Source organism: Carettochelys insculpta, chromosome 3, assembly GCF_033958435.1.
Source record: "Carettochelys insculpta isolate YL-2023 chromosome 3, ASM3395843v1, whole genome shotgun sequence".
NCBI lineage: Eukaryota > Metazoa > Chordata > Testudines > Carettochelyidae > Carettochelys > Carettochelys insculpta.
In genome coordinates, this window is record NC_134139.1 from 193697045 (window position 1) to 193709610 (window position 12566).

General features: G+C 42.3%; 1 protein-coding gene across 2 annotated transcripts in view; it reads right to left on the reverse strand.

Moving 5' to 3' along the window:
• Positions 1 to 872: 872 nt before the first annotated feature.
• Positions 873 to 12566, reverse strand: part of PFN4 (profilin family member 4) — a 31049-nt gene continuing 19355 nt past the window's right edge. For both annotated transcript variants that reach the window (XM_074988992.1, XM_074988993.1), the window contains 3 exons: positions 8316 to 8453; positions 2973 to 3078; positions 873 to 1853 (listed from right to left, as the gene is read on the reverse strand). In XM_074988992.1, coding sequence (XP_074845093.1) covers positions 1825 to 1853; positions 2973 to 3078; positions 8316 to 8453 — 273 coding nt within the window. In that variant the 3' untranslated portion in view covers positions 873 to 1824. The remainder of the gene's footprint in view (positions 1854 to 2972; positions 3079 to 8315; positions 8454 to 12566) is intronic.

Consider the following 12566-nt stretch of genomic DNA (forward strand, 5'->3'; position numbering starts at 1 on the left):
GCAGGACATCACCCTTGTTTTTTACCCCTTTTAGTTTAATCCAGAGGCTCTCAACACATCCATTTCCTATGTTCATCTCCACCTCAGTCCAAGTGTGTACCTTTTAATATGTAAGGCAACACCTCCTCCCTTTTTCCCCGTCTATCCTTCCTGAGCAAGCTGTATCCTTCCATACCAACATTCCAATCGCGTATTATCCCACTAAGTTTCTGTGTTGCCAACAATGTCATAATTGTATTTATTTATTAGCACTTCCAGTTCTTCCTGCTTATTACCCATACTTCTTGCATTTGCATATAGGCATCTAAGATATTGATCTTGCCTTCCAGTTTTACCCTGACCTTCCTTTTTCTCTGCCATTATAGTCTGTGCTCCCTCCCATTTATGACCCATCTCCCAGGTCTCCATCTTCTCTACTTACCTGTGGGCTTTGCTTCCCTGTCCCTGTCGAACCTAGTTTAAATCCCTCCTCACTATGTTAGCCAGTCTGTGTCCAAATAGGGTCTTACCTCTCCTCGAAAGGTGAATGCCATTTCTGCCAACAGTCCTTCCTGGAATAGCATCCTGTGGTCAAGGAAGCCAAAGCCCTCCTGGCGACACCATTTACTCAGCCAGGCATTCACCTCCAGGATGCACCTGTCTGTTCTTGGGCCTCTACCTTTGACTTGGTATTTAAGAATCTAAATTCCATTGACTGTTCCACCCTGCTGCAGTGTCCCTTACCTTCTCCACCTGCCCTCCCCCACCAGCAAAGATTTAGTCAGTGGTATTTTGTACAAGTCATGTTTAAACACATTTTTGTTTATTGCCCATGACCCATCCATGATTTTTACTGAAAATATCCATGACTAAATTGTAGCTTTAACTATTGATAAAGCCAGATCTGAAAAAAAGGTAGAGAGAATCATCACTGAATGGCAATTTCTAGTGGAGGTCCGCAGAGATTGGTTCTAGACAGGAGGCTTTTCTTGAAATTATGCTTTAGACAAACACAAGTTATTGGGTTCAATGCAGGGATAGCTGGATGGAATGTGATGGCCTGTGCTACACAAGACGTCAGAGTAGATCCTTTCTGTCCTTAAACTTCGTGACTGTGTCTTTCAATTGCAGTGCAAAGAGAGGGATACAACAAATGGTATGTTATTCAAGACATTCCATGGCATGTGATACAGTCTGTGAACTTGCTTTGAACTACATGTTAATGTAACAAATTTCATTAATCTACTCAGTTTTGATGCTGTGTGTATGGTACATGCCCTGTAAGAGAGGCCCCATAGGTCAGAAAATTAGCTACTTTTTTACTAGGAGAGTGGGTCACACACACACACACGAATAAAAAGATAGTTATAAAATGAAAACACCTTAACTCAGTCTCTTGAGAACATCGCCCAACAGTACTTTTCGATATGAAGTTACAGGTTTTGAGGCCTCATTATGTAATGTGCCAGTGATCATCAAGTCTCTATTGGAGCTGTGGAGAAGAGGCTCAAATTAAAGGAAGTCACTGTGTATAGATGGTACTCTACACCTTTTAGGAGATGCTCAGATTGCTGAAATATTAGACCTTGGAACCCTTCCAAACCAGAGCCCAAATGCCACTACAGATTTATGAACTGTAATTTTTGTGCTTGAAGGTGGTAGAGCAGAGAACTATGGGGGCTGTTAGGCTCCACTCGTGGGATTCACATGCTGTCGCTTATCCTTCTTTTACAGCCTTCATTATGCTCTTAGAATATTGCAGAATAATGGATATTGTCCTGCTTGCTTGGTTTTCTAACATGCCAGTCTTCATAAGCTTGATCCATTTTAAATTGTTTTCAGATTTCAGTTTTCCTTATCTCTGAAATAGTCTGCTGTGGAGGAAAAAATCCAAAAACCATTTCTTTTTAAATATTCCTTTTAAATATTTTAAAAAGTCTTTTTAAATATTAGCCATATTGGAGATCATCTAGTTTAAAGACATAAGAATGTCATAAGAATCACATTAGCCTCTTTTTGCCACAGCATTACACCGTGAGACCCCGAGTGAGAGGCCTGTTGTCTCTAACAGGCCTAAGATATCTGGCATCTCATTTGCATATTCTCCTTGCAAAAGAAAAAAAGCAGTGTAGACATGGCTCTTTTGAAAGTAAACCCCATCTTCGAAAGAACCCTTCTTCTTGAAACAAAATAGGAAGAAGGGTTCTTTCGAAGATGGGGTTTACTTTCGATAGAGACACGTCTACACTGTTTTTTTCTTTTGAAAGGAGAATGTGCAAATGAGGCATTAGATATGTAAATCTACACCTCATTTGCATTTTTGAATTCTCTCATTTGTATGCCTCTTTTGAAAGAAGACTGCAAGTGTGGACACAGCCTTTGTGCTTTTGCCTTCCTGATTACGCCCCTGCATTGTCAAGCAATATATATATATTCCTCCATAGTCATCCGTCCAAGTTTCCACTTCATATACACATCCTTTTTGAGTTTAAGCTTGCCAATTATTTCCCTGGAAAGCCAAGCTGACTGCCTATCAGATTTGCTTTTCTTACTGTGCATCAGGATGGTTTGTTCCTATACCTTCAATAAGCCTTTAAAATACTGCCAGTTCTCCTGGACTTCTTTCCACTTCATATTAGCTTCCCAGGGGATCCTGCCCATCATTTCTCTCAGGGAGTCGAAGTCTGCTCTTCTGAAATCCAGGGTTTGTATTTTACTGCTCACCTTTCTTCCTTTTGTCAGGATCCTGAAATCTACTATCTCAAGATCACTGCAGCCAAGTTGCCACCCACTTCTCCTTCTCTTACGAGTTCCTCCCTGTTTGTGAGCAACAGGTCAAGCTGTGCATGGTCCCTGGTCAGTTCCTTCAGCACTTGTACCAGGAAGTCATCCACAGCGTTCTTCAAAAACTCCCTGGATTGTCTGTGTTACTGGATTGTCACTTCTAGTATATCTCTACAAGTTACATTTAGACATGCACAAGAAGTAATTACCCAGTTTCTCTACAGCTTCCACACATACGCTGGGATACATGCCCTCGGAGTAAGTAGCAATCAGGATGTACAAATCTGTTTTCACTGCTATCAGACCTCCATCCACCTAGATAAAGGAGAAGAGTGCTTAAAAGTTGCTGGTTTCTTTTGAGTACATATATACATACATATATAATATTTATCAATTTATGGTGCATATTTAAGTTGTGTGTCACCTTGTCCGACAGTCCACTAAACTGAAAGTGTACAAGGCTGTAGTCCTGACCAGTCTCCTGCATGGCTGTGAAACCTTGACCTGGTACAGAAAACATATAAAACTGCTGGAGCGCTTCCACGCATGCAGCCTGAGGTCAGTACTGCACATTCGATGGCAGGACAGAGTTATGAACCTGGAAGTCCTGGACAGAGGAGGAACCACAAACACTGAAGCCATGATTCTGAAAGCCCAGTTTCACTGGACAGGGCATGTCATATGAATGGAGGAGTTGAGAATCCCTAAGCAACTTCTCTATGGTGAACTCTCCTAGGGCAAAAGGAATCAAGGTGGGCGTACAAGAGATATAAAGACTGTATAAAGGCCAACATTGCTCATGGTGGTTTAAAACCAGATCAGCTACAGCAGCATGCAAAAGACCAAACAGGCTGGAATGCTCTGGTATTACACGCGTATAACAACGTTGAACAGCAGCGACGTGTATGCCTCATTGATGCTTGTGAGAGGAAGAAAGCAACAGCAGCAGCTGCACCAACAAAGCCAGGACAATTCCCTTGCCCCCACTGTGAACACCCCTGCCGTTCAAAGCTTGGACTCCTCAGCTACATGAGAGTCCATAACCAGTGAGCCTGTGCAAGCTCAAGACATCGTTGGACATGACAGACTAACTACATGACATGTCACCTTGAGGAAGAGACAGTGCTGTTTTATAACCTATTTCAAGATATATTCTGATACTGATAGCTGATATAAATGTATATAATATTATGGGTTTTATACATGACCAGGGCTTTTTGCTGGTAGAACTCCATGTAATGGTGTTCTGTCTTTTTTCCTGCTGCTGCTATTTTTAAAAGACGTCTGGGCAGCCCTAAGCTGCACATGGCTCTTTAAGGAGCCATTTGAGGCTCCCTTCCTGCTGCACAGCATCAGTGTAAATGGGACAATACCCTATCTGGAGCTTCCCAGACGCTAGCGGGAGAGCAGGAGTAACAGCACCCCTTCCTCCAGAGACGGGCCATGGGGCTTGACTGGGTAGCTGCCGCATCAGTCATCGGGCAGAGCCGTCCCCAGGGCTCAGAACAGAGCTGGTCAGTGCAGCAGGGAGGCAGAGCCATGCAGGTAGGAGCACGGCCTGGGATGCTGAGTTGCGCGGAGTCTGGGCAGGGTAACATCAGCCCCACAGGAGAATGGGGGTGGGGGAGTGGCCAGTTTGAGCGAGTGCCTGGCAGGGGGACCAGGAGGCACTGAGGGAGAGGCAGCCCCTGTGTGACCAGCTTCTGTTTGCTTGAAGGAGGTGGGCAGCCTGTGCCTGGCGCTGTTCTTCCTGCTGCTGTGCACCCTGGACTTTGGCTACCATATCAGTGAGCAGCTGGGCTCCTTCCTGCAGAAGGTGCACCAGAGTCACCCCTCCATCATGGTCCTGAGCAGCCTTGGCCGCTCTGTGGCAAGTAGGCGGCGGCCAGGCCAGCCCCTGGGGTGCCTGCAGGACTGACAGAAGGGGTGGGGAGGTGTGAAGTATGTGCTGAGTAGCCAAAACCATCCATCATGTGGAGTGTGGAGATGAGATCCATGGTTTCCTTGTTACCCCCCTGAGGACACATCTGAGTGGACTATGTCTTGCCTGGGGACTTCTAGCCAAACACAGCTTCCTTCTGAACTCTGCACCTTGTGCCTGGGAACCACTGATTTGGTATCTGACACCCACAGGGCTAGCCTGAGTATTTCAGTACCTGCCTATATGTGTTTACATTTACAGACAGTTCCCATACCAAAGTGTAGAAGCAGACTTTGTCCATGCAACATGTCCTGTAGTGGATGTAAACCCCCGTATAACACTAACCCTCAAACTCCTTAGGAAAATATAGGTAGTTATAGCCTGAATTTTCTGCCTTTATTTATTTTTTAGATTTTTACACTTTCTAAAAGACACATAGATGAGCCTTTGTTAAAGAAATGTACAAATTCAGTTTAATAAGGACAGAGCACACTGACATTTCTGTATGTCTTGTGAAGTGTTATGCAATAGAATTTATGTACAGTGCTTTTCTCTTGATCCAGGAACAATCAAATTATTCTAAGAAATGCAGTATAAAGTTAGAGATGAGGAATTACTTGCTTGAGAAACATCTGTTCACATAATCCTGGTTAATCTCTTTTGTCTTAAACAAGTGCAATTATAGTAATGGTCAAATCTGTGATTGCATTCCAGATAAAGAGGCATCTTTATAGGCAGACTACCATGAAGAGCTACGGTAGCTAGAGTTGCTCCTTCAAATAGGGTGAAAAATAAATGTAAATGTGTGACTTCATGTTTTGCAAATACAACAGTACTTGTTTGAAAAGCCGTGTCTACATGTGCACGCTACTTCGAAGTAGCGGCACTAACTTCGAAATAGCGCCCGTCACGGCTACACGTGTTGGGCGCTATTTCGATGTTAACATCGACGTTAGGTGGTGAGACGTCGAAGCCGCTAACCCCATGAGGGGATGGGAATAGCGCCCTACTTCGAAGTTGAACGTTGAAGTAGGGCACGTGTAGACGATCCGTGTCCCGCAACATCGAAATAGCGGGGTCCGCCATGGTGGCCGTCAGCTGAGGGGTTGGGAAATGCTCTCTCTCCAGCCCCTGCGGGGCTGTATGGTCACCGTGTGCAGCAGCCCTTAGCCCAGGGCTTCTGGCTGCTGCTGCTGCAGCTGGGGATCCATGCTGCATGCACAGGGTCTGCAACCAGTTGTCGGCTCTGTGGATCTTGTGTTGTTTAGTGCAAGTGTGTCTGGGAGGGGCCCTTTAAGGGAGCGGCTTGCTGTTGAGTCCGCCCTGTGACCGTCTGCAGCTGTGCCTGGCACCCTTATTTCGATGTGTGCTACTTTGGCGTGTAGACGTTCCCTCGCAGCGCCTATTTCGATGTGGTGCTGCGCAACGTTGATGTTGAACGTCAACGTTGCCAGCCCTGGAGGACGTGTAGACGTTATTCATCGAAATAGCCTATTTCGATGTCGCTACATCGAAATAAGCTACTTCGATGTAGGCTTCACGTGTAGACGTAGCTAAAGAGAATTTGATTTTTAAAGTTCAGGCTCTTCTCTTTTGGCATGGTCTGGCAGCTGCTTTCACAGTTAGTACCAATGATTACTGATATCTAGCCAAAAGAGAAAAGCCTGAACTTTAAAAATCAAATTCTCTTTCAGACAAGTACTTTGCTGGGAGGAGTGGTAGAGCAGTGGAATGGATTACATAGGGAAGTGGTGAAACCACCATCCTTAGAAGTTTTTAAGGCCAGGCTCGATAAAGCTGTGGCTGGATTGATTTAGTTGGGGTTGGGCCTGCTTTTAGCAGGGGGTTGAACTAGATGACCTCCCAGGGTCTCATCCATCCCTAATATTCTGTGATATTACAAGTCCCTTTCAATTCTGAAGTATTACTTCCCTTCTGAACTCCCTAGTCTGTGTACATAGATGCACTCTGTCAAGATCTCAGGATGCTCTACAGTGGTGACAGCTGTGGTGCTACATCAAGCTGGACCCTGTAGTGTACAGCTGTAGCACCAAAGTGTAAGTGCTTCTGTCACTGATGAAAGTGTTTTTTCCCTCATTGCTGCCATTTTTAAAAGCCAGCTGGGCAGCTCAGAGCCAAATGTGGCTCTTTAAGGAGCTGCTGCTGCTGCTCACTCCTCTGGCTCCCTGCCTACTGTGCTGAAAGGGTAGGACTTGCATTTCCCTAATTTACTGACAAGAAGTTCATGTGATGCTGTATCAAATGCTTTACTAAAGCCTAGGTATACCACCTGCATTGCTTCCCCTTTATCTCCAAGGTTTGTTATTCTACAAAAAAGCTACCAGTTTGGTTTGACATGATTTGTTCCTGACGAATCCAAGCTGTTACCTATCACCCTATTGTCTTCCAGATGTTTGGACATAGATTCCTTAATCATTTGCTCCATTATCTTTTCTGGCACTGAAGTTAAACTGACTAGTCTGTAATTTCCTGGGTTGTCCTTGATTCTCTTTTTATAGGTGGATCCTATATTTGCCCTTTTCCAGTCTTCTGGAGTATCTCTTAACTTCTATGACTTTTCAAGATCATAGCTAGTGGCTCAGACATCTCCTCTATCAGCTCCTTTAGTATTCTAGGATGCGTTTAATCAGGCCCTCTAGATGTCTCCAAGACGTCTAACTTTTCTAAGTAATTTTTAACTTTTTTTTCTTTCCCTATTTTAACATCTTGACACATACCATTTCCACTACCATTCACTGTTAGGCATCCAATCACCATCAACCTTCTTGGTGAAAACTAAAATGAAGAAATTCTTAAGTACCTCTGCCATTTCCACATTTTCTGTTATTGTTTCTCCCTCTTCATTGAGCAATGGGCCTCCCTGTACTTGGTCTCCCTCTTGCTTCTAATATACTTGTAGAATGTTTACTTGTTTCCCTTTATGTCTAATATACTTGTAGAATGTCTTCTTGTTTCCCTTTATGTCTCGAGCTATATTGAGCTCATTTTGTGCTTTTGTCTTTCTACTTTTGCACCTTCATTCCTGTGTTATTTGTTTATATTCCTCCTTTGTACTTTCACCTAATTTCCACTTTTTATGCAATTCCTTTTTGATTTTTAGGTCATTCAGGATCTCCTGGTTAAGCCAAACTGGTCTCTTGCCATGCTTCCTAGCCTTCCTATGCAGAGGAATTGTTTGCTTTTACACTCTTAGTAATGTCCCTTTAAAAAATTTCCAACTGTCTTCCTTGTAGTCTTGCTTTCCATTGGACATTACCTACCAGCTGTCTGAGTTTACTAAAGTGTGCCTTCCTGAAGTCCACTGTCTTTATTTTGACTTTAATTTTAATTTTTGAGTTAATCATGCAAGTTAACTGTGATTAATCGGCAGCCCTAATTTTTGTTTAATTCAGGTTATTGTGTTTACCCTTTTCCTTGTAGAAATGTGCTGTGCATTAGTTTGCTCCATATATTGTAAAGGGGCTGTGGATAGAAAGGTGCCAACATTTTTTTTAACTTCTAATTGATGTGGGTGTGAACATACATAGGAGATGTGTGTAGGAAAGAAGAAACATAGTAAATACTTTCTTTCAGTGCTTAGGCTTACTTGCCATAAACATTAGCAACTTACATTTTTAAGATAGATGGAGCAGTTATCTGCTCGGACGCATTTATAATACTTCTCCTTGAAGTAAAGTCCTTCCCTTCGGACTTGCAGTAAATTCTTCAAAAAAGCAGAGCTAAGGAGACGGGCACTCTCTGGCTGCAGCTAAATTGATAAAACAAGATATTTTATTCGGGACAAAAGACCACACTTTTGCAATCATCAAAAATACTTCTGTGATGTCTGATAATTAACCAGATGATTTCATAAATAGGTAAAGATGACACAAAAAAGGAAAATGCCTGAAGAGCTTTGAGATTGGGTTTTTAGTCCATGGATAATTGAATTGTATTTTCAGTGTCTCATGTAGGATCTGATTCACAAATGCTTGCACTTACCCTCATGACTAGTCTCATTGATTAGAGTGGGACTGCTCATTGTAAACAATACGCCCAGTAGCTTTACAGCAGGGGTTTTTAACCTGTGGGGTGCACCTCTGCAAGGGACGTGCAGAGGGGATACAAGGGAGGTGTGAGGTGCCTCCCAGAAAATTTATCGCAGTTGGTTTCTCACTGCATAAAATTCTAAAGTTTAGAATTCTTTATAATTAATATTATGAATTAAAATTATTAACATTAATTGCTTATTAATTAAATATAGGGGAAATTGGAGTGAGATCGGATACTTAAGTGAATGTCTGCTTTTATCATTAGAACTATTTGACCATATTCCAAACTGCTTTAAACTGATTATGACAGAAACTAACATCTTGCTAACAGTGTTACACTTTGATTGGCTGATGCAACAAGAGGTGATTTTTTTTCCCTCAAGGCTGACACTTTTAAAAAATTAGGTCATGCAATATTGCACCTTTATAGAATTACTGCAATCTTCACACACATCCTACGCTTCGATTATGCCTGTTCAAGGTCAGGCATACCGCCTTCTCTTGCGTCGTGCCACGTTGTCGTGTACTTTGCCCACCTGCACTGGTTCAGTTAGCAGTCTGTCTTCGGCCCGCGTAGCTGTTTTTGCATTTAACTCTACCACGATCGATAGTTTAGTTTACATTTTTGTCCCCCCTCAAGAAGATGAGAAAATGTCAAAGAAAAGGAAATACAGTGAGGATTATGTGAAATTTGGGTTCACGTGCTGTCTTGACTGTGATGGAACTAGAAAAACCTCAGTGCTTTTTATGTGCAAAAGTTCTCTGTAATGATAACATGAGGCCTGCCAAACTCCGAGAGCATTTCGCAAATGTGCACCCCGCAAATTCCGGAGACTCGCTGGAGTTGCTGAAGCAAAAGAAAACTCGATTCCACTCATCAGACACTTTACCCAAGTTGGGTTTTGGATATACTCAGAAGCCCCTCCTTGAGGCCTAGTACAAAATGGCATATCTCATCCCAAAGAATGGAAAGCCTCACACAATTGATGAGACTCTGATCAGGCCTTGTGACCTTCAAATTGTGAAAGTTCTCTGAAAGCAACAGAGGAAACAGATTGCTGAAATACCTCTGTCAAACGACATCAGTTGTCGAATTTTGGATATGTCATCTGATATTTTGGATCAACTCATGGAGGAACTCAAGAAAGTGACTCTGCCCTTTGGACTTCAGTTGGATGAAAGTACTGGTTAGGCTCAATGCAGTCAACTCTTGGCTTTCGTGAGATACGCCAATGAAACATGCATCAAAGAAGGGTTTTTGTTCTGTGAACTCCTGTTGGCTACCACAAAAACTGCTGATGCGTACCAGCTAATTGACGAGTTCTTTTCAAAAAATGGACTGGACTGGAAGGCGAAATTGGGCTTAATATGCACTGATGGTGCACATCCATGCTGAGGAAGAAATCTGGCTTTGGAGCTTTGGTGCAGGTGGAGGCCCCACAGGTGGAGGTCATCCACTGTTTTCTACATCATCATGAGTTGGTGTCAAAAACTCTTTCTCCAAGACTGAAATCAGCCATGGATCCCGCTGTTCAAGCAGTGAACTTCATCTGGTTTCGAGCTTTGAACCACAGACTCTTAAAAATATTCTGCCAAGAAGTTGGAGCTGCTCATGAAGTACTGTACTCTGGCTTTCACATGGAAGAGTCTTCACTCGTGTTATGGAAGTTAGAATTGAGATAGCCATGTTTCTTTGAGAAGAGGAAAACAAACTGTGTGAAGAGTTTGAAACCCAAGGTTTCATTGTGTCATTGGCCTATCTTGCAGATATATTCTCACAATTGAATGACCTCAACATTTCACTTCAAGGGTAAAAAGTGACTATTCTGGATGCAAATGAGAAGAATGTTGCCTTCCAGCAAAAACTGGATCTTTGGAAGAGATGCGTGGTGAAGAACAATTATGCAAATTTTCCTACTCTGGAAAATGTTCTTCTCTCCGGAGAGGGTTTGTTAGAGAGAGTCCCAGATTGGATTCAAGGTGATATTTTGAGGCATCTGGAAAATCTTATGGACTCTTTTGATGATAACTTTGTTAAAGACGAATTGAAAAATGATGAGTGGATTTGAAACCCTTTCACCTTGAATTTGGACTTGATGGATGATGCTGACATGCAGAAGGAGACCTCATCGATTTGCAGAGCAAAGCTTTGCTGAAGCAAGGATTCTCCAATCAAAATCTTAATGAATTTTGGTGCTCTCAGATAGCTGCCTACCCAGTTTTGGCAAAGAAAGCTCTTTCAGCCTTGATCCCATTTACTACAACCTATCTCTGTGAATCTGGATTTTCAACATTGGTTAGTGTGAAGACAGAGGCTAGAAGTCAGTTGGATGCCAGGCATGACATGCACCTAGCATTGTCCAAGACTGTCCCTCAAATTTCTGTCCTTACTGACCGAAAGCAGCAACAGCCATCTCATTAAGTTGGTCTGAAGAACTTTTTAATTTGTTTATTTTTATATTTTTTGTGTATGTGAGGAATTGGATATAAATAAAATCCCTTTATCATCTTAATTATGTCTTGATTGGTTCATTGATTAATATAGGGAAGGATGGGAGGTGTGAGGACAAAAAGGTTAAGAACCCCTGTGTTACGGGATTGGGCTCTTAGTTTAAAAACTCTCTGGAGTAGAGGACTCTGTGGTTGCACAGTGCTGAGCACACAGACATCACATCCAAACAATAATAATCTCCATCTTAAATATGCAGATATAGCTTTGAGAGACACCAGCAAGTGAGCTTTTCAGATCAAGATGGAGTATTGCATGCTAGAATCTGGGAACAAATTTTCAGCTGATGTGAAATGCCATACATCTATTGAGTGCAGCAGAGCTATGGGAATCTACACCAGGTAAGGATCTGCCCCAGTCTTCATCAGCTACACTTCTAGAGTGAAGATGAATTTTTAGCATGTTAATTCTCACTGACTGGTATTATCCTGTGTATGATGCTTTGGAGCACAGATTTGACCTTCTCTGTTCCAATGTACGCAAGATAAAATAAAATTAGACAGGGAAAGCATTAGTTAATGAAGTGCTGCTATTCTTCCATCTTGTTTGGTACCTTGTTGATCACAGAACAAAATCTACACAGTCAAAGGTAACTGATGCAGTCCAAAGCATGAAAGAAATGGAGTTCTGATATAACACACTTCCCCCAAAGATCTAATTTAAGCATTTTACAACAAATTCAAGCTCACAAGGCACTTTTTTGGTAAGTACTGTAGTAGTATACCCATTTAGCTCACAGATTATGAAAATTGCTCAAGGTCACAAGCCAGTAAAAGAGCTAAGTGTATTAGAACCCAGCATTCCTGACAATCATTCCCTATCTAATTGCTAATTCATGCTCTCACCTTTAAAAAAAGACAGTACATTTCTAAATTTTCTACCTTCAGCATCACTTGCCGAAACACTTCCTCTTTTCTTAGCCTATGTCTACACTGCAATATAAATTTGATTTTATTAAATTTGATTTTATAATGCTGGGTTTATATATTCAATTTTGAGTATTCTCACCTCCCCACAAAGTCCCCACAAAGTTGAGTTAGTGCTGCCACAATGAATTGCCAAACATTGACTGAGACAGCAGTGCATTGTGGGAACCTATCCAACTGTTCCCTCAGCCCTGCAGCATTGTATATTTTTTCACTGGTGCAGTATGGGAAAAAAAATGCCCCACAAGTGGTTGTATGTATGTGATGTCATCTTGTCACATTGCACTGCTCTCATTCCCCTCCTGTGGAAAGCAAACGGCTATTTTTTCAGAAGGAAAAGTAGGGAATGCCAGGCAAAAGAAAACCAAGTAGGCTGGCTTCAGAAGGTGACTGAA